The sequence below is a fragment of the Mustela lutreola genome, chromosome 2 (genome assembly GCF_030435805.1).
Source record: "Mustela lutreola isolate mMusLut2 chromosome 2, mMusLut2.pri, whole genome shotgun sequence".
Taxonomy (NCBI): domain Eukaryota; kingdom Metazoa; phylum Chordata; class Mammalia; order Carnivora; family Mustelidae; genus Mustela; species Mustela lutreola.
The window spans coordinates 58,970,647-58,991,384 of NC_081291.1; the positions used below are offsets into that span (position 1 = coordinate 58,970,647).

The window sequence follows — 20,738 nt, forward strand, 5'->3', positions numbered from 1 at the left end:
AGAGTAAAAAGGCGCAAAGGGCCAGAACAACAACTGCAGGGAGGGCCAGGAGCCCGACTGCTCTGCCCTGGGCAGAAGGGGGCAAGCGTCAGGGTATTTGTGCCTGGGCCTCAGGACCCCAGGGACTGGGGTGAGGGACCAGTTACAGGACATCCTGAGAAAGCCACCTCTGACATCCTTGATAACCACAACCCCTGTGGCAGAGCCCAGGAGGTTGCCCCAGGAGGGAGGCTGGCCCTGGTAAGGGCTCCCCACAGCCAGTGGCCAGTGGGCTGGGGAGTAGAGGGAGCCAGGCTGGAGCTAGCTGGGGTCACTGGGCTTCCTCCTACCCTTTCCACTTCTACCCTTGCTCCCTGGCTCTCCTCTTGGAGCTGCAGAGCAAGCTGCTGCTGCAGGGCTGACGGAGGCCTCTCCCTTCTGGCCCTGCCCACCACCCAGCGTTGGTCCTTGCAGGTGGAAAACACAGGTGCTTGTGGGGAGACACCATGGCGGGATGAACAGCCTCTGGTATATAGGCACTGCTCAATAAACAAGTGCTAGAAACCAGTCTGCCTTGGAAACCAGTCCTTTCCTGGTGTGAGGGGGAAGCAGCCTCTGCAGTGGCCCAGTCAGCCCTCCCACTAAACCTCCCCCAAGACCACTGAGGGCAGGGGGGTGGGGAGGAGAGGGGAGGGGTCGGACTTCACCAAGAGGACCCCAGAACAATTGCTGTGCCTGAGGGGAGCCCCACTGCTGGGGAGGCTGGGCCCAGCAAAGAGGGGCTGCCTACTCAGACCCACACACACTCCCAGCCCCCAAGGAGCCCCGTTGGGCACCAAGCCCTTCCCAACTTGGATGAGGGGATCTAAACCCAGAGCTTCCTCCCTGGCCCTCCCCAGCGCCATCCCTGGAGCCCACCCAAGACACAGGCTCAGGCTCCCACAGTGAATCAAGCTTTATTGCCACACACAGTCTTTTTTGCTCCCTGTGGGCCAACTCTGCACCTCAGGGAAGCCTGCTTGCTGGCTTGGCTTGGAAGCAAACAAGCCAGGGCCAGGAGAGAGGGGGTGTGGAGGGGTTCCAGGGGAGGGAGGCCCAAAGAGACCCCTACCCCAGGTTTCCCTGAGCAGTGCCCAGCCCCAGGGCCTTGGGGGCTGGCTTGTGTTGGGGGAGGGGAGCTCACCCTGACCCTCCCCTGGGGCTCCCAGGCACGTGGGTAGAGGGGTACCCCACGGAGCCCCCTCAGCCCACCACGATGCCCTCAAGGGTGCAAGGAACAGAAAGACGAGCTGCAAATGTGCACACGCATGCATGTGTGTGCCCATGCCATGTGCGGACAGTCAGCAGTCCAGGCCGATGGACACCAGCAGGTCCTCCAGTGCCCGTAGCCGCTGCTGGGCCTCCTCAATGGCGCTGTAGGTCTGCACAGTGCTAGCCACGTGGAAACGGATGTCGTCCACCAGTGGGATGGAGTCTGTCTCCTGCCGGGAAGCCACGGCTGCCGCCTCCTCCCGCACGGCATCCACGAAGTCTTCCCGCTCCACCAGCTGCGGAAAAGCCAGCTCAGAGCCGCCCGCCACCCGCCCTCAGACTGCCCCACCCACCATGGCTCCCATGGGCCCACCTTCTCGATGACCTTGGCCATGTACTCTGTGCACTGGTCCTCAAGGCGCGCCAAGCGGAACAGCTTGGCCACACGCCACACGCCTACCACGCTGTCCTCATCCAGCAGCTGGGCCAGACTGCGGCCACACAGCCGCTTCAGGCCCGGCAGCAGGTACATGTCAGCGACGCTCAGCACATCATAGGCCGCCTCGGGGGGCAGCTGCAGTGAAAGAAGGGGTGAGGGAGGGTGCGCCCCAAGGTCACCGAGGCCACTCAGGGCCCTGGCAGCAAGGCAGACCAGGAGCTCCAACCCACACCTCACAGGGCCCAGACTGCTGCAGGCACTGTGGGACCAGAAAGGCTGAAGGGGACTGGGGTTCCCGGGCCCCAGGCAGGCTTGCAGGCCAGAAGCAGCAGGGCCTCAGCAGGGGAAAGAGGCTGAGCTGTGAATCACACAGAACGTCTTCTGAAATTCTAGCTGTGGGACCCTCCTAGGCAAGTCACTTCATCTCTGTGTGCCTCAGTTTCCCCCTCTCTGGGAGGCACAACCATGCCCACCTCAAAAGACTGTCAGAAAACAGAAGGTGCTCCTCTAAACTGAGGCAGGGGCCCCCCACTAAGGCGGTGCAGTAACTCTTCATCTGCTCCCACACCCCCACACCGGGACTGCACACTGGGAGTGGGCTCAGCTCCCATCCAGACTTCGGATAGGCACAGGCAGCAGGCTGGAGATAGGGTGGGCAGGACCTCTGCTCGCACGTCCAGGCCACACGCACTGCTCCACCAGGCCAGACACTTTGCCTGGGACACACACATCCCTCCCCATGAGCCCTTGAAAGAGAACAGCTATCAGCGCCTCTGCTCTCTAGACAGGGAAAACTAAGGCACAGAGCAGCTGAGTAACTGGATCTGAGGTAACACACAACTTGTGGACGGCTAACCCCAGTATCAAACCAGGTTTGCAGCCCAAGTCCACACTTCTAGCCATTAACAGCTATCCTCAGTGGCAAAGCTCCCTCAGGAATTTGGGGGGGGGGGGTGTCATGGACCCCAGATGACAGGAACCAAAGAGCTGTGCCACAGGAGGAATGAAGTTGAGGCAGGAGGAATGGAGGCCAGAAAGGGTGTCTGAGTGCAGTGGCGGCTGGCCTTAGGGATGGGGGCGCTAAATGCGGCAAGCACAGGGCTAACATCACAGCCCAGCCGGTCTCCTGCGCCTTCCTCCTGACCAGAGGCCACATGTCCCAGCCTGCGCTCTGGCAAGTGAGTTCTCTCCAGAGCCACAAAACTGGCGTGTGTGGCCTCCACCTGGCCTATGACAAGGGAAACTGCTTGCCTCCTCTTCCTCTTCCTCCTGACACGAGTTAGCCCACACCCCAACCTCCAGATGCAGAGCAGAACACCACCTCAGGTGCTGAGGACCAGGTCCAGCCCGCTCTTTCCCAAGGAAGTGTGAGTGGAACACAGCCACACCTGCTCACTTCTACCCCAGCTAGAGGGTGCTTGGCGCGACGGCAGCGTGGACCGGCTGGGGCAAGGATGCTCGTGCACACAGCACTTATACCTGGTCCTTGGAGGTCTGCAGACCCCTGCCCTAGGCCGGGTCACGGGGACAAGATGGAGGGGACAACCTGGGTCCCAGAGCACGCACTTGGTGCACACACCTCAGACAAGGAGAAACAAACTTCTCTCTCCTTTAAGTTACCAGATGTGGGTGCTCTGTTTATCGTTTGTCCCAGTGGCCTTTTACACACACACACACACACACACACACACACACACACACACATATCCCTTCAGCACTAGCTCTGGCTGCCCGTGTCACCCACATGTTAAGGATGCTCTGGGGCAGCTGAAGACCCAGGGACACAAAAGAACAGGGCACAGAAATCCAGAACCTTGGGCATGGGCTGCTATCTAGAGGCAGGAGGCTCAGAGTACCCCACTGTTGTAATTCAGGGTTACTCCCCCCACCCACCCTCCAACTGGAGAACTCAGGGACCCCAGGTGGCATGTGCTCATGGCGTGGCTCCCACCATTCCTTCCTGCTCTGGAACCGACTGAGGCCCCTCTGCCTGAAAGACAAATTCAGACATGTCCCACACTTCCTCTCCAGTCTCCTGGAAAACCAGCCCCATGGAGCCAAGCAGGACCTGGGTCCTCCCTTTAAGCCCTGTGGAGAGCGGGCTGTGGCCCTGTCCTGACTGTCACACCCCCCAGACCAGTGCCCCCGGCCTGCCCGAGCCCCGCACCTCTGTGTGGTCGCTGTAGATGTAGTAGAGCACGTGCGTGAAGATGTCGGGCGAGATGCCGTGGAGGGTGATGGCTGGGAGGCCACCTGAGGCCTCCAACTCCTCGTTCTCTCGGAAGTGGTCATCCAGCAGGGCCCGGAAGTAGTCACTGCGGCCGCAGAAGAAGGCCTGGGGGAGGCTGGGCTCAGGAAGGGCAAGGGTTGGGGCCCATGCCCAGAGAGCTGGCCAGGGACTTAAGGCAAGGGGGCGGTGGTGTAGAGGGGAAGGGACGGCACCTTGTGGCAGAGAAAGCTGCAACCTTCCACCCGGAAGCAGACATCGGGACAGCTGTTGAAGCCGTCAGGGCAAGGGAAGGGCAGCTCCCCGAGATCACCCTGGGTGGGGGGGAATGGGAAAAAAAAGACACCCTCAGAGCAGGGGGGGACAAAGGAGAGTAGCCAGCCCCAGTCAAAAGCCTATTCTAGCTCAACCCCTGAGGGCTGGACTACTGCCCCATTTGAAGACTTGAGTACAACACCAACAACAAAAGTAAAGTAGGCTCAGAAAAGGGAAGCGACTGGGGTGTGTGGGTGGCTCAGTGAGTTAAGCGCCTGCCTTTGGCTCGGGTCATGATCCCAAGGTTCTGGGATCAAGCCATGCATGGGGCTCCCTGCTCAGAGGGGAAGCCTGCTTTTTCCTCTCCTATCTCTCCCACTGTTCTGTGTGCTGTCAAATAAATAAAATCTTTAAAAAAAAAAAAGAAAGAAAAAAAGAAGGAAGGAAAGAAGGAAGGAAGAAAGAAAGGAAGGAAGGAAGGAAGGAAAGAAAGAAAAAGAAAAGGGAAGTGACTGACTTCAGGTCACAGAAGGGTTGAACCCGAGAGTGGGACCTGTCTACCACAGCTATGCCCACATCGGGCCCCATCCCAGGGTGCCTTGCACTTACACGGAGCTCAAGGGGCAGGGCGCAGTCGGCCAGCAGGGCCATGTCCTCCCGGAGCCGGGGGTCTGCTGGGGGGGGCTCGATAGTCAGCACCTTCACACATGTGCCTGGCTTGGATGCCACTGTGGAGGGGAGAGTATAGCTTCAGGGACCCAGGTGGGCCTCGCCAGTTCCCACCTGATGCCCTGGACCTCAAGCCTGGACGCACCAAACTCGGACACCTTCTCGCACTTGGCCTCCAGGTCACTGAGCAGGTCCCAGAGCTGGCACTGCTTGGCCAGGCGCTCACAGTCGCTAACATGTTCCACACCAATGTCCAGGCGGCCTAGGTGCGACACAGGAGGCTCAGGACCTGAGAAGAGCCCTCCACTGTCCCCAGCACTGGGACTCCTGTATCTACTTCTGCCTTGGGTTTCCTATCGGGAGCCACTGCCTGAGTTCTACAGGCCCCGGGACAGACAGGAAGAGGGCTCAGTTTGCAGGCAGGACAAGCTCTTCCTGAGCAGATACACTGGCTCATTGTCTCCTAGCCCATCCAGGAGGCAGGTGGAACTGCCCCACACTGCAGGGGATAAGTACCAGGAGATAAAATGGGGGGTCCAAGGCTACAGGTGGGTTTGCTGCTGGACAGAAACACCGTCCCTGCCTGCCCACCCTGGCCCAGAGATTCACCTGTGTAGAGGTATTGCAGCAGGGCCCCAAAGGCCATGGGGTTGATCTGTAAGCAGAGACAGTCAGGAGAGGTCAGAGGTGGCCACCCAGCACAAGCCCCCTGCTGTCTCAATGCCCCCCGGGATGGACGCACCAGTGGGTGCCTCAGGACCACGACGTTCTTGCCCTTCCATTTGGTGTCCAGCATGTTGGCAAAGTAGGCACTGCGCACGCCCAGGACACAGCGATGTGCCCGGAAGGGCTTCCCGTGCACAACAAAAACCACATCGCTATGGATGCCTTGCTCCAGAAGCCTGAGAGGGGAATGCGCAGGGGGTGTTCAGTGTGCGACTCCCCCCAGTCTCAGCACAGCAGCCCCCATCCCACTGTCCCACTCCACGCACACCCAGCCCTGCACCCCATCTCACCGCTGCAGGAAGTCGTCGTAGTAGTCCCGCCTCCTGCAGGAGGCTGTCACCTGCTTATAGTCACGCAGGGCCCGGCGAATGGGGTCACTCAGTGCTCCATAGAGGCAGCGTTCCCCATCAAAGGTGTTGGCCTCACAGCGGGCTCCTGGGGGGTAGCAGGGCTCACCGGTCAGCAGGGTCAGGAACATGCACACCGTGGCTGGGATAGGGCCTGGAGGAAATCCTCATCTCTCCCCCTGCAACCTTCCCACATGTAGGGCCTAGTCCTGTAATGTGGAGCCCCTTCCGAATTACCCTGGGCCCACTCTGACACTATACTCTCCCCTGCCAGGACATAGGCACATAGGCACATCTGAGCACCACACACTAAAAATAGAGCAGGCTCAGAGACTGCCCTGTTCTATGCACTGGAGGGACAACCATAAACAGACAAGTACCTGTTCTAACTAAGCTGACACTCTAGTGGGTCAGTGGCCAATAAACAGGTTAATAAATGGCAGGTGCTATGAAGAAAAAGCAAGTAAGACAAATGTTAACAGCAGTTGTGGTTGTCACGTAGTGAGGCCATGGAAGGTTACTGGGGCTGTGACCGCATGCAGAAACCTGAATGGAATGAGGAAATCAGCCACGCAAAGATCTGAGAAAGGGCCATCTAAACAGAAAGAGCAAGTGCAAAGGCCCTGAGGTAGAGGCAGACTTGGAGTGCCAGAGCACTGGAGAAGCAAGTATGGCTGGAAGACTGAGCACTTGGGGAACCAAAGGAGGTGAGGCCAGAGCAGGAACAGCAGGTCAACAGAAGCACAAAGACTGGCAAGGCATTCTAGTTTTATGCTAAATACAAAGGCAATCTTTGGAGAACTTAAAGCCTATCAGGCTTAGGAGACCCACCAGGCTGCATTATGGAGAACAGACTATAGGTGGGGCAAAAGGGACAGTCAGGAGACCAGAGAAGGCTGGCTTTGAGGCTGGGGAGAGGTGTGCTATAGTTGGGCTGGGTGGTGGCAGTGGAGATGGGGAAGTGGACAAGGCAGAAAATAGGTTCTGAAAGTAGAACCAACAAGACTTGCTGATTGGATATGTGTGGGGGTGATGGAAAGACAGGACTTGATGGTGTTTGCAAATGCAATCCAGACACACACACACACACACACACACACACACAGCCTCAGCACCCCTCTCTCACCATTGGCCAGAAGATAGAGTACTAGCTCCTCGTGCCCACACAGGCAGGCATAGTACCTGAGGGAGAAAAAGGAGTACAGGACGGAGTTACCAGGACTGAAAGCCCCCGCCCCACACCTGCCATGACCACCCACCCAGCCGGCACTCACAAAGGGGTGCTGTCCCACTTGTCCCGCACATTCACCTCCACGTCCCGTTGCTCCAGCAGGTACCTAGGCAGGGAGGAGGTCAGAGCTCGAGTCAGGACACGTTCATGGTCTGTGAGAGAAGACCCACAGACTGGGGAAAGAGAGAAAACATCCCTTTTGGCTGAGGGAAGTCTCCCCTAGGTGAGGGCAGATGACAGGCAGACCAGAGCAGGAAAGGTATTCGAAGCAAACGGACCAACATAGGTAGACAGGGTGTAGAGCTGGGAACTCAAAAGGCAAACACTGATCCTCAGAAGCAGGACCCCAGAGCCCAGGAGGTCGAGAGTCTGGCCTGAAGGCATTTGGGAGAGAGGAGCTGATGACGGGCATCTGTTCTGCCAGAGCCCTCTGGCTGCTTGGGCCAGCAGAATGGATCAGGGAGACTGGAGTCAGGGAGACCAAGAAGGCTGCTGCAGGTGTCCGGGTGGTGTGGAAGCGTGAAAAGAAGTGAACAGATTCTAGAAGCCAGAAGTCAGGAACATAGTAGCCAATGGCATGTAGGAGGCGAGGGGGGCCATCATGGATGGTGATGAAGCCATCACTGAGGGCAGGAAGCCTGGGGTAGACGTCCATGCTGGCGGGGAGTGCTCTTGAGTTGCACTCAGCTTCAGGGGTGATCAGCTAACTCCTAGGTGACAGCTGCTGCTGGGGGGCAGCGGGGGCGGGGACCAGGGACGCTGTGGGAGTCAGGAAGCCTGAGACCAGCCCAAGCGAGGTAGTGGTGGGTCAGAACAGGGACGGAAGGGCCCACGAAGTGAGATGCCCCACATCCCAAACAGGCACCCTGTCACTCCCTGTTCTATGGCGACTTCTACGCAGGTTTGCTTTAACTACACTTAGGAGTTTCCAAACTCCAAACTGGAGTTTCCAATCCAGGGATCAGAGGTTAATTCTGGGTCCTAGGTGTTCCCAGCATGCCAGTCCCGGAGCGCATCAGCGCGAAGAGCCACGTTTAGAGTCCCGGGCCCGCCTCGGGGTCTGACCTCCCGGTCCTGAGCACTCAGAGGGCGACCCTCCTCTCCGCGGCTCCGCGTAGCAGTCCTCTCCTCCGGGACCCCAGGGAGTAAAACACTCCGTCCTGGAGAACCCCGGCTCGGAAAGCTGCCTCGGCCCCCTGCTGGGGCGCCCAGGCGCTCTTGCCGGATGTGGCCGTCTATGGTGGGTCCGGTGCGGGGGCTGCGGCGGCGCAGAGGCGCGCGCCTGTCCCGAGCCGGTCCACCACACGCACCGGGGCCGGCGGCGCCCCTCCCACCCCGCACCCTGGGGGCTGCGGGGTCCTCACCGCACTCGGCCCACATCCCCCTTTCTGCAGCTGGCGAAGAGGTCGCTGGTGTCCATGATGCGGGCAGCTCGGACCCGGGCCGAACGACCTCAGGCGTCGGTGGCTGCAGCGGCGGCGGCGGCGACGCGCCCCGGCCGGATGTAAACACACGCGATCCCGCCCCGCTCCGCAGCGGCGCCTGGCGCCGGGAGGACCGACCCGGGCCGCGCCGCCCCGCCCCCTGCGCGCTCGCCCCGCCCCGCCTCGCCCCGGAGTAAGAATGAGTCCGGCAGGCGAACTGGCTGGGCCCGGCGTGGTCTCCGGGCGGGTTTAATGGGGGTCCCCGGACGCGGCCGGGGAAGCGGGGCCGTTCCGGGACCGGCCCCTTGGGGCGTCAGGTGGGAGTGGGGAGGGCTGTGCCGAGACTGTTCCATGAGTCGGTGGGAAGCGGGAGGACCCCGCACCGAGGGCCGGGCTGCGGGAGAGCGGCCGGGACCGGGAGGGGAGGGGAGGCGCGGCTGACCGCTCCGGGTCCGCCCGGCTCGTCCCGGCGCAGCCCCAACGGGACGAGGGCACGGTCGCGGGGTCACAGCGGGCCAGAGCTGCTGGCGGGCGGGCTCCCTCACAGGTGCGTGTCCTCCTCGAACACGTCCGAGTCCTCGGGGTCCCGCTTGCCCCCCATGAGCGCGCTCCAGCCCCCCGGGCCGTTGACGGCCCCTCCGCCGTTCAGGCTGGGCTGCTTCTCCTGCATCTCCGACTGGCTGTCGCTGGCCACGTCCAGCGTGGGGTTGTCGTGGCAGCCGTTCTCTACGAAGCGCAGCTCCTCGCCGTGTGACTGTGGCGGTTGGGAGAGGGCCGCTGGGCGAGCGCCCCAACCCAAGCCCCCACCCGCCCGAACAGCTCCGAGCACAAGGCCTGGAACCATTCACTGTTCCTTCCCTGGTCTGTGAGACCAGACACAGGGAACCCCCAGCAGACCCTCGAAAGACGTCTGTCCCTTCTGTCCTGTTCCCACAACCAAACTCCTGATGAGACTTTGCACTCAGCAAGCGGGGGGCCTCCCTGACACCATCTGATCTCTCCCCACAGCCCCCACAGCCCCCACTGCACGTCTATCCCCTATGACTGGGCAGGTGCCCTGCAGACAGGAGGGATAAACTGCAGGGGAGGCTCTGGACAAGCAGCTTCAGGAGCAGACCCCCATCCCAGGACAATTACTGCCACCCCACCTGCAGTGTGGACAGTGAGTCTCAGCTCTGGGTACTCTCTCCTCCATAGGCAGGACCCCCAGCCCAAGCCCTCCTGCCAATGTGTCCCCATGCTCACCACATGTTTGAGCTTGGGCAGCCGGCGCTGCCAGCAGTTATAGAGCAGGCCCAGCACGATGATGATGACACAGATGGCACCGATGACCACCAGCACCACAAAGAGCGTCCCATAGTCACTGCGCACCTGGCTGGCCCGTGCCTGGCAGCTGCTTGTAGTGGAGTAGTTCTGGATGCCAATCTGGGGGTGGGAGGGGCCAGTTTCCCCAGCTGAGGTCCTGGGTGTCAGGGCTCCCCACGGGGCTGTAGGGTTGGGGCTCAGGGACAGGGGACAGGCTTTGAGAAGAGCTGGCCTGGACCTGTGCTCATCTGGGACTCCCATCCCTGTCTCTGCCCAATTGCCATCTGTTCACCAGATGGCAGCCCCAAGCCTCTTGATGCCATGCCTCCATTCCCAACCTCCCCTTACATCCCCTCCATGGCTCTGCCCTGATCCTGTCCCTGTTGGGGCAGACATCTGCCTCCCTTAATGATTCAGGTCCCTAAAACACAGCTTCTACCTTGAGTGTGGAGGTGTTCTGTCACCATTATGGACAGTGCAGATCAGGATGCTGGGGACAGCCCACATCCTGGGCCACCACCAGCCTCCCAGCTTCCCCCCTTTTCCCACTAAGAGTGGGTGGTGACCAATGGCCCACCACCCATTTGGCTGGCCTGTACCTCCACTACACTGCAAACTGTCCTGGGTGGGCTGCTCTTCTCAGGCCTAGAGGCTGCTGCACCCCTACTGGGCCAGGCAGGTGCACTCTCCACAAATGAGCACTTCAAGCAGAGAGCAGGAAAAGGGAGGTGCTATCCTCGTAGGATGACAGGTGCCAGGGTGAGGGGGCTATCTACTAGTTTCCAATGCAGCAGCCTGGGAGCCACCCTTTCTGCCTGGAACTCCTCTACATGAGGCCAGGTCTCATCACTGCCTGGCTGTCTGTGAACATCCTGTCTATTTCCAGTACTTCTCTTTACTGACTTTTTAAATAATCAAAGGTCAGTTTCTCTTGCTAGGTTCAGCCACCTAACTGAAATTGCTAAATTTGCCAGACGAGGTCAGTCTGAATAGTGCCCAGCAAAGCTAGAACACCCAGAGGCAGGGAGAGGCAGGAAGTTTCTGTGGGAAAAAAAAGATGAAGACCAGCCCAAGTTTCCACCTGTCCGCCCATCCCAGCACCCTGTGTTCATGAATCCAGAACTTAACAGCTGGGAAGTCCCTTGGTAACCATCCAGGTAGTAAGGACAGCAATTGTGCTTAAAGGCCTCTTAAATCCTTCAGGCCTGGTCCAAAGCCTGGCTCTGCTGCTTTCTGGCTGTGCGTTCTCAGGCGAATCACTTCCCTTCTGTGGGCTACAGCTCCCATCTTAAATAGGACACCAATGGTACTCAACAGGGAACCCTGTTTAATCCTCACGAGGCAAGGGCTGGCACTGGGGGCTGAGAACCCAGCACAGAGAACCCAGTGCAGTCTGGCACTCAGTAAGTGTTCAGTGTGCTTATCAAAAAAAACCCCAAACCACCAGCACCACCACCTTTCCGCCTTGCGTGTGACAGATAAGGAGGTGGGGTGCACGGTCATGCACAGCTCATCTTTCCCAGCTGTGAAATACTGCAGAGCCTGGGAGAAGGGAGAGGGCTGATGCCAGGTCACTGGGTTTCACAGTGAGCAGTTGGCATGGTGGCTGTCCTGGGGAAAGGAGGAGAGGAACCCAAGGTCCTCCCCATTAAAGAAAGTAGAACAAGGAGCAGGAAGACCAAGGAGAAGGACCAAGGGGGGTTGCCCCACCCACAGGCCCCGGCTCTGTTCAACCGGGGTGCTCAACAGGGGTGGCTGGCAGTACAGAAGGACAAGCTGGCCAGAGTGTTGCTCAGCCCATGTCTCTAGGACCGGCTGTGCAGCTGGCCAACTGCACTGGGTCAGGGCTGCTCCTCAAGATGGTGGGGCCGTCCCCTGAGCACAAGCCCTGTCCTGCCAGATGATGCCTGACTGATGGCTTCTGAAGCATGCCCACGCCTGTTGTGTTTTCTTTTGTGGTTTCTGAAACTGCATCATGCTCTCCTACCCCACGAGGCCTCTACCCAATTCCTAGGGCAATTCCCACTTACCCACAAGACTCCCACTGACCAGTCCAGATCCCCCTCGGAGGTCCCATTCTGAGTCCTATCCTGACCACCACCCGCTCCGGGCCCTTTCGCAAACTGCGGTGGTGCATACACATTCCGAAGCATTTGTGCACTCCATCTCTCCCGCGGAAACTGTGTCTTAGGAGGACTGAAAGGAGGAGCTGTGCAGAGCAAGAGCTGGACTTCTGCTCCTTTGCACCACGTGCTGGCTATCTCCTACCCTCAGGGAAGGCAGCCCTGCTCCCAGAGCTGTAAGGAATGAGAGCGGAGTAGGTCCCTGCCTTCTTACCTCCACCAGATTCCTGCGGATGTCACCCAGCATGGAAAGGACGTCTTGAGTGGGCACCACCCCTGGGGGAAGACACCATCATCAGCACAGCCTTGGCCACTGGGGCACAGCCAACTCCCTAGGATATCCTCTGGCCTAAGACTCCAGAGGCTTGTTTCCCTGCTCCTGACCACATGTAGACCCCATGGTGTATGCACTCCCCCTCTCCCCAATGCTCGCTTTCCACAGGCTGTCTCATTGCAAAGGAGTGAGTGACTGGGCACCATGTGACAGGTGGGACACCTGGCGGTCACTCCCACAGCCCCACACTTCTGCATTCTGAATACGCCCCCTGTGTAGCCCACCACTCCTGTGCAGTGCCTATTGTCTCCTGCCATGGTGCTGAAGCCACACCTCTTCCCCTCCTGGTCCCCACGTTTGCACCCTCCTCTTCTTTGCCCGAACTCCAGTTTAACTCCAGTTGAACCCTACATTAGGGGCCCAACCACTACCTCTTGTTGCAATCCTAAGTTCCAAGGTCAAAGCCTCTGGATGCTTTCCTGTGTTTCTGTAGACCTCCTGCAGCCCGCGAGAAGTGGTTTGATGCTGCCTCCCTGGGCCCTCCCTTCCCTGTGCTGCCCCCACTCACCCTGCTCGCCCACCAAGGTCATCAGAAGATGCTGCTCCTTCTCACTGGGCTTGCTCAAGGAGATGTGCCAGTCCCCATGGCGGCCACTGCCATGGCGGGGCAGCACCTCCTCCACCAGGGCCAGGAGCTGCAGCCCTCGGTGCTGCCGGAACACTTCCTGCAAGGACAGAAAGAGAACCCCCAACCCAGTAAGCGAGAGGGCTCTACTGACACCCTACCTCCAGGTCTAGCCCCCACTCCAACCTCCAACCTCCCAGTGGTCAAACCCTGGGAAAGGCCATCTGGCTATTCTAGAGGGAACTGCTCTTATAGACCTGGAGACCATCGAGAGGCTCTGAGCCCAGCCTTTGGGCAGAACTGTGGGAATGTCATATCCACTGGGCATCCAGATGCTCCTTCCTGCCTGAGCCAATCACATGAGGAGGGTGTGGGGACTGCCAGGGGATACTTGCTATTGAACTTGAGGACAGATGCATTCCAGTGCAACAAGTCTTGAAGTGGGTGTGTCATGTGTGATGGCCTACGGAAGTCTGCTGATCAGGCCTGAGTATTCAAGTGTATAGCGCAAGGGATGAACATACTGGGAGGTCAGGCATGCAACAGACCAAAGATGCACCCCAAACCCAGGAGGAGAAGTGGGGAGCAGTAATAGGCTCACCTCTCTCCCATCATTGCAGAGATACAGCCCAAAGCAGGGGAGTCAAGAAAGCTGTCTGAGTACTCTTACAGTGGCACTGGTGGCCAGAGGAACTAAAACAGATGCAGTTAAAATGGTAACTCCTGGAAGCAGCGGCCAGGGGCAGGAGGAGGGATATAAGCAGATTTTGTTCTCACCTGCTAGCTTGTACTGTTTAGATTTTCCTGACCTTGTGTAGATATGATTATGTAATTTAAAAAACAACAACAAGAGGCAGGTACTGGCCAGGAACTCAGTGAGTGGCAGAAACCCAGGCAGGCTACGACCTAGTCCCATCAGGGAAGAGACCTTCCACTGGCCCTGCAGCTGCTCCCCACCCCCAGGCTCCTCTCCAGCAGCCTTCTTCCTCCAGTAACCAGGAAATCACTGACCCCAGTTCCTGGCCTCCAAACCTTCTAGCAGCACACCTGTCCCCTGTCCCAGCTGTTAAGCTTTCTCTTGAGTGCCCGGCCTTAGAACTTTGACCCAGGGCTGCCTGCCAGGCCCAGGCATCTCATCAGACCATGTGGGGCCCTGACATTCCCATCTCCTTTCTGGTAAAGCCCAAGCTAGCGAGGCTTCCTGGTCATCATCCCAGCATAAAGGCCACCAAGGGGACTTGTTACCACGGCAAGTGCCAGGTGCAAACGTGAGCGTTGGCCCTCACTGGCTGAACAGAAAGTCAACTTGGTTCTGAATTTGGGAGAGAACTGATACATGGAGATAGTCACATGCGCCTATTCCTGAAATAGTTCTTACCGTCTTCATGTGCACGTGTGTGCATATGTGTGTAGGGATGGGGTACACACCTGCATCTGCCTGAGCAGCAGGCTCTGTACCCAGCAGCCTCCCTGCTTACAAAAGGAACACATCCCCACCACAGGCAATACTTTCCCCCATGCCACAGGCCTGTGATCCCCCATGTGTGCAGACCCATGTTCTGGGTCAAGATGTCTGCCTGGCTTAAGCCCACAGACCCACAGTGTCCATTCTGGCAGCATCTGATGACTATACATTTCGTGCCATTTATTTTGTAAATGGGAACTGAGTGTCAGAGGCCTGGGGAGAAAGCCCTGAATTTGGAGTCAAAGAAATCTGGGTTCAGATCCCGGTTCTGCCATTCATTAGCTCTGTGACTTTTAGCACAACACTGCACCTCTCTGAGTCTCGGCTTCCCCCTCTGAAGATGTAGCTTTGGTCCTAACACCATGCACTTAATGTGAGGATTAAAAGAGAAGTGCTTATTCAGTCACAGGTGCCAGGACAACTGATTATCCCAGTGTAAAAGAAAAAAAAAATCACACTATAGTCAATTCCAGATGGACACCAGATCTAAAGCTTTTAGACGTAAGCAAAGAAAGCTATCTTCAGGGGTGCCTGGGTGGTACACTCTGTTGAGCATCCAACTCGGGTCACACAGACATCTCAGGATCATGAGATCCAGCCCCATGTTGGGCTCCATGCTCAGTGCAGGGTCTGCCTGAGTTTCTCTCTTCCTCTCCCTCTGTCCCTCTCCCCTGTGTGTGCTCTCTCTCTCTCTTTCTCTGTCTCTCTCTAAAATAAATAAATCCTTAAAAAAAAACAAAGCTATCTTCATGACCTCTGAGTAGGCAAAGATTTCTAAAATGGACTTAAAAACACTAACCAAGAAGGAAATAATTGGTAAGTTAGATTATTTTATGATCTACTTTTTAGAAATTGAGAACTTCCATTTATCAGAAGGTACCATTGAGAGAGGAAAAGGGCAGCCCACCGAATAGCAGCAAATATTTATGAGATATATATGTGATGTGTACACACACACACACACACACACACACAGACATCTCATATCCAGGATATAGAAATAATTCACAGAAATCAATTAAAAATAGTCAAGATGACCCAATTGGATGCAGTCAGCCAAAACACATATGAAAGGGTGCTCAACTTCATGAATCAGGAATATGCAAAATAAAACCACAAAGTGATACCAGTACAATATACAGCTTGAAAATTAATTAAATTAAATGAAGAAGACAAGGGGAAGGGGTGATGGCGACAGGGGAGAACCAGACGTGTCATGTGCTGCTGGAGGCAGAAGAAGTTGTGCAAACACTTTGGGAAGTTGCAGGACAGCATCTGTTCAGGGTGAAGAGAGGCAGAGACCATGGCCCCGCAGTGTCACCCATGAGAACAGTATCCAGATGCTCACCAAAATACATGTCTGAGAACATCCACGGTAGCCCACACCCCATAGCCTGAAGCGGAACTACTCCAAGACCCAGCAACATTAGAGTGGATACATGAATGGAACACTAGACAGAAGCACAGTGAACAAACTTCATTATGTGCCGCCATCTAGATGAATCTCAAAAAGAAAACGCTGAGGGCAAATAGCCAGACACAAAATAGTGCCTACTGAATGACTCTTTATACAAAGTGAAAGAGCATGCAAAATCAGTGTATGGGGTTATAAACCAAGAAAATGGTTTCCTTTGAGGGAACAGTGTCTGGAAAGGAGAGTAAGAAGGGCTTTTGGCAGTGCTGATCGTGTGCCATGTCTTGGTGAGGGTGCTGATTACATAGGTATGGTTCTTTTGTGATTATCCATCAAGCTGAACGCTTAGGATCTGCGTGCTTTTCTGGACATACACTGTAATTCATTAGAACTTTTCTGAAGTGCAATGCTCTCTTCCCTGCTGACTCCTGGGTGGATGGTCTTTTCCTCATATCACACTGTTTCTCCCACAGTCAAGGTTCCAGCTCTCCGGCTACCATCCAAGCCGTTGTATCCAATGCACTAAAGTTACATGTAACTCCTCGAAGTGTCTGGTATGGTCCTGATGGCAAACAGGAAGGGACACGTAACCCAGCCCATCATTTTGACTTGTGGCATTACAGCAGATAGAACTGACGAAAGTCCTGCTCTTTCACCTTGCTATAAACACAGACAAACACTGGGGGAAAAATATAGGCAGGAACAGAGGGAACTCAAAGCCAGAAGAGTGAGTAGGTGCTAAAGCTACAGCAGTTCGCAGGGGTGCAAGACCCAGAAATGGAACCCAGGAGCTGGAGACTTGGCTTTAAATGTTGCACATTCTTGGCCCCCATGAAATGAAGAACTACAGCAGAGTACCACGATGGAGCCTGAAGCCCCAAAGACCTGCCCTTTCAGTGAAATTGGACTCAAAAACATTCCTGCTCACCTGGAAGAGCTGTCATGGGCTCTCCCACCTGCCCAGGTCCATGGGGAGGAGAAAAATGTCATCCAAGATCACTTAAAAACTCAGGCTTGTGCTTTACCTGGGTTTGGAGTCCAAATGTCCTTCATGATATGAAAATCCAAACCAAGAAATTAAGATGAAAGCTGACCTACGAATGCTGGAACTTCCAAAGTTTCCCTGAAACCACTCTGGTGGAAATCTTTTACAACCTGGGGCTGAAGAGGAGATCACAATAATAAAGAACGATCTATACCAGGGAACAAGGTACAAAGCCATAAACAGGAGAACTGACATTCCAGGATGTCCTGTTACTAAAACAAAAGGAAAGAAATCATGAAATCAATATACTTAAGCTAATTCAGAAAATGAAGGAATAGAAACCATAATGATAGAAAGGAACAAAATGAAGAACAAAGGGAAGGATTTGGAACCAAGGAGAAATTCTAAAAATATAAAACAGTTATCTATATTAAAGATTCAATGGATGGATCAGACAAATGATTAGACACTGCTGAAGAGAGTTATTAATTTAAAAGATAAAGCTAAGAAATTATTCAGAATGCATCAGAGATATTTGTTTATTTATATTTTGGAGAGAGAGAAAGCGTGAGCAGGGGAAGGGACAGAGAGAGAGTGAGAGAGAGAGAATCCTCAAGTAGCCTCCCGGCTGAGCATGGAGCCCCATGTAAGGCTGCATCCCAGGACCCCGAAGAGCTAAAACCAAGAGTTGGATGCTAACCCACTGAGCCACCGAGGAATCCCTCATCAGAGAAATTTTAAAAAGAGAAAGCATGAAAGCATTAGGAGACCTTATAGATAGAAAAATAAGGCCCAATAAACTTCTAATGAGAATGAGAGAGAAATGGGAAATCGGTAGCATGTAACAAACTGCATATTCAATCCTACTCTCAGGAATTTACCCTGAAGGTACATCCCAACAGCAGAAAAATACATATGCACACACAGTCATTCAAAGCAGCCTTATACATAACTGCACGATACTGGAAACCACCCAAATGCCCACCACAAAGGAAATTTAATAAACAATCCAAAATACATACACATCATGGGGTTATTATTATTCAGTTGTAAAGATTATTATTCAGTTGTAAAAATAAAATGATTGAGAATAATCTCCATGAACTAACATGAAGTGATTTCCAGCATACATTGTTAAGCAAGAAAAGCAAAACACAAAAGAGTAGTGTTATGTATGAACGGAGTTGCGTTCCCCCAATAATTCATATGTTGAAGTCTAACCCCCAGTGCCTCAGACTGTGACTGTATTTGAAGACAGGATCTTTCAAGAGGTGATTAAGTTAAAATGAGCTCATTAGGGTGGCCCTATCCGATCAGATGGGGTCCTTACAAGAGGAGGAGATTAACGACACAGTCACACACAGAGGGACCACGATGTAAAAACACAGAGGGAGGATGACCATCTGCAAGGCAAGGAGAGAAGCTTCAGGAGAAACCAACTCTCCTGACACCTTGATCTTGGACTTCCAGCCTTCAAAACAGTGAGTGAATAAATTTATGTTTTTAAGCTACCCAGGGTGGTACTTTGTTATGACAGCCCTAGCAAACTAATAAAAATATAAATATATGCTACGTTTCCTGAAAGAAAGAATGGAAGGAATGAAATATCTGTCTGCTTATTGCTATAAAAAGAAACCCAGGAAGAATAAGCAGAAACTAATGAAATTGGTTACCTAGACGGAGTGGGTGGGAATGGAGGGCAAGAGGTGATGGGGGAGAGGGGTATTTCTCTAAGCACACATTTTTGTGTCATTTTGATGTTTAGAACCACACTGATGTTTTACACGGTCAAAAATACAACTGAATCAACAAGGATGAGGGGGGTAAGGTCCAAAACTGAATGCAAACAGTAACAAATAAACCTAACTATGTCTCAAATGTGTCTCAACTTACTCTCAGATGGTCTGGAAAAATGCTAAAAGCTGTTGAATCTGGCTGAAAGATACAAAGGATATCTTTGCACTAGTCTTCTGAAATTATATCAAAATGAAAAGCTACCAAAAAAGAACATGAGAAAATTAAGGACATTCTTTACACTAATAAGGGCTGATACAGACATATCCTTGTAGAAAGAGCTGCTAAAGGGTATATTTCAGGGAAAAGGCAATTAAATTTGCAAGAAAGGAATGGGAATGTGAAAAGACATGTAAGCAAAGAAACAATGTATTAATAAAGTAAAATAAGCATTGACTGATAATAATAATGACTGATCCTCAACACCACTAATCATCAGAGAAATGAAAATCAAACCCATAATGAGATTCCACTTCATACCCATTACAATGACCACTACTCAAAAAAAAAAAAACCCAAAAACCAAAAACCAAACAAACAAACAAAAAAAACAAAACCCCAGAAAATAGGGGCACCTGGGTGGCTCCGTTGGTCAAGCTTCTGCCTTCAGTTCGGGTCAGGATCCCAGGGTCCTGGGATCGAGCCCCACATCAGGCTCCCCGCTCAGCAGGGAACCTGCTTCTCCTTTCCCCAACCTCCCCATACTCTCTCTCTCAAATAAATAAAATCTTTAAACACACACACACACACACACACACACACACACATAAATAGAAAACAAGTGTTGGTGAGGATGTGAGAAACTGGAACCTTGGTCCACTGCTGGTGGGAATGTGAAATGGTGTGGTCACTGTGGAAAACACCACAGATTTCTCTAAAAATAAAAAAAATAGAGGCACTATATGATCCAGCAATTTCACTTCTGGGTGTACATACCCAAAATAATTGAAACAGGGTCTCAAAGTGATATTGGTGGATTCACATTCATAGCAGCATTATTATTCACAACAGCCAAAATGGGGGAAGCTACCTGAATATCCATCGATAGACAAATACATACACAAAATGTGGCCTATAGATACCATGGAATATTATTCAAACTTAAAAAAGGAGGAAATTCTGACACACACTGCAACATGGATGGACCTTGAGAATGTTCTACTGAATGGAATAAGGCAGCTGCAGACGAACAGATACTGTTTGAGTCCACTTATAAGACGTACTCAGAGTAGCCCAATTTCTAGGACAGTGGTTATCAGGGGCCTGGGAGAATGATTAATAGGGACAGAATATATTTTTCAAGATGGAAATTCTGGAGATTTGTTTCATAACAATGACATACTTAACACCATTGTAGTACCTTAAAATGGTTAAGATGATCAATTTTTGTTAGATCTTTTTACCCTGGTAAAAAAATCCATCAAAAAAAAAGTAATGACTAATTAGGCAGTGATCAAATAGTAAATGAGAAAAACTATCAAGACAAAAACAGGGAAAGCAGAATGAAAGCATTTTTATATATGTATGTGTTACTTGGAAAGAAGACAGACAATATCTTTAGACTTTATTGTTCAAATATGCACATACAAAATTTAAGGGTCTCAAGGACCCTTACTGTGGTCTCTAAGTACCATTTCCCAATAAAAGGAATGAGGGCTTGGAGAAATGTTGATTTCATGCCTGGGGGAAGGAAAGTACAAATGAGTCCAAACATCCTGTCACACCAGAAATCAAGGAAACTATCAAACATTAATTAGTTGGCCAAAAAGACTTAGAAGCCAACTCAAAGAGGTTCTCGCTGGCCAGAGATGGGGCATGTAAAAGCATCAGTAAGAATAAATAGTCACTGTAATAGATTCAAATGTATCAATCATGTTTTTAAAAAATCTACTTGTTTATTATTTATAGTGGGAAAAAAAGAAAACAATCTTCTGGATCACTTTTGAATTAAACACAGGCATATACTTTCACTTTTCCCCAAACCCACTAAACGAGAGTAAAGAATTTTTTCAAGGTCTAAAAGCACAAAGACAAAAACAAAACAAAACGGAAGAGGAAACAAGAACAACAAAATCTGGGAACTGGAGGCATATGGATGAGTTAGAATTTCCTGATCTAGCAAGCCCCAAAGAGCCAGATCCTCAGCTGAAATGGGACAAGCTAAGAAGGAATCACACGTACACTGTCAAACCCCCAACTAACATG

The 20,738-nt window shown here is 53.3% G+C and overlaps 2 protein-coding genes across 4 annotated transcripts in view; both read right to left on the reverse strand.

Moving 5' to 3' along the window:
* Nucleotides 1–919: 919 nt before the first annotated feature.
* ABTB1 (ankyrin repeat and BTB domain containing 1) lies at nucleotides 920–8,683 on the reverse strand. 3 transcript variants are annotated; one of them, XM_059161916.1, is made up of 12 exons: nucleotides 8,489–8,683; nucleotides 7,203–7,230; nucleotides 7,020–7,075; nucleotides 5,837–5,981; nucleotides 5,563–5,722; nucleotides 5,430–5,475; nucleotides 4,966–5,082; nucleotides 4,761–4,879; nucleotides 4,112–4,210; nucleotides 3,837–4,004; nucleotides 1,604–1,804; nucleotides 920–1,526 (listed from the first exon to the last, which is right to left on the reverse strand). In XM_059161916.1, the coding sequence occupies exons 1-12, from the start codon at nucleotides 8,502–8,504 to the stop codon at nucleotides 1,320–1,322; spliced, it is 1,362 nt and encodes a 453-aa protein (XP_059017899.1). In that variant the 5' UTR covers nucleotides 8,505–8,683; the 3' UTR covers nucleotides 920–1,319. The 3 variants fall into 3 exon arrangements, with proteins under 3 accessions (XP_059017899.1, XP_059017896.1, XP_059017898.1); XM_059161913.1 differs by having other exon boundaries at nucleotides 7,168–7,230; nucleotides 8,489–8,650; XM_059161915.1 differs by lacking the exon at nucleotides 4,966–5,082 and having other exon boundaries at nucleotides 7,168–7,230; nucleotides 8,489–8,651.
* Nucleotides 8,684–8,766: 83 nt separating this feature from the next.
* The window catches only part of PODXL2 (podocalyxin like 2), a 36,093-nt gene continuing 24,121 nt past the window's right edge, over nucleotides 8,767–20,738 (reverse strand). Inside the window, exons 5-8 of the mRNA XM_059161920.1 lie at nucleotides 12,819–12,975; nucleotides 12,191–12,252; nucleotides 9,794–9,973; nucleotides 8,767–9,302 (exon numbers count right to left, since the gene is read on the reverse strand). Coding sequence (XP_059017903.1) covers nucleotides 9,090–9,302; nucleotides 9,794–9,973; nucleotides 12,191–12,252; nucleotides 12,819–12,975 — 612 coding nt within the window. The 3' untranslated portion in view covers nucleotides 8,767–9,089. The remainder of the gene's footprint in view (nucleotides 9,303–9,793; nucleotides 9,974–12,190; nucleotides 12,253–12,818; nucleotides 12,976–20,738) is intronic.

Excerpts from the sequence above, each read along its gene's own strand:
- ABTB1 (XM_059161913.1), bottom strand. The coding sequence starts at position 8,544 with ATGGACACCAGCGACCTCTTCGCCAGCTGCAGAAAGGGGGATGTGGGC. Across the intron at positions 5,476-5,562 it reads TGGTCCTGAGGCACCCACTG|ATCAACCCCATGGCCTTTGG; the intron begins GTGCGTCCATCC and ends CTCTGCTTACAG. Across the intron at positions 1,527-1,603 it reads TGGCCAAGGTCATCGAGAAG|CTGGTGGAGCGGGAAGACTT; the intron begins GTGGGCCCATGG and ends GCTTTTCCGCAG.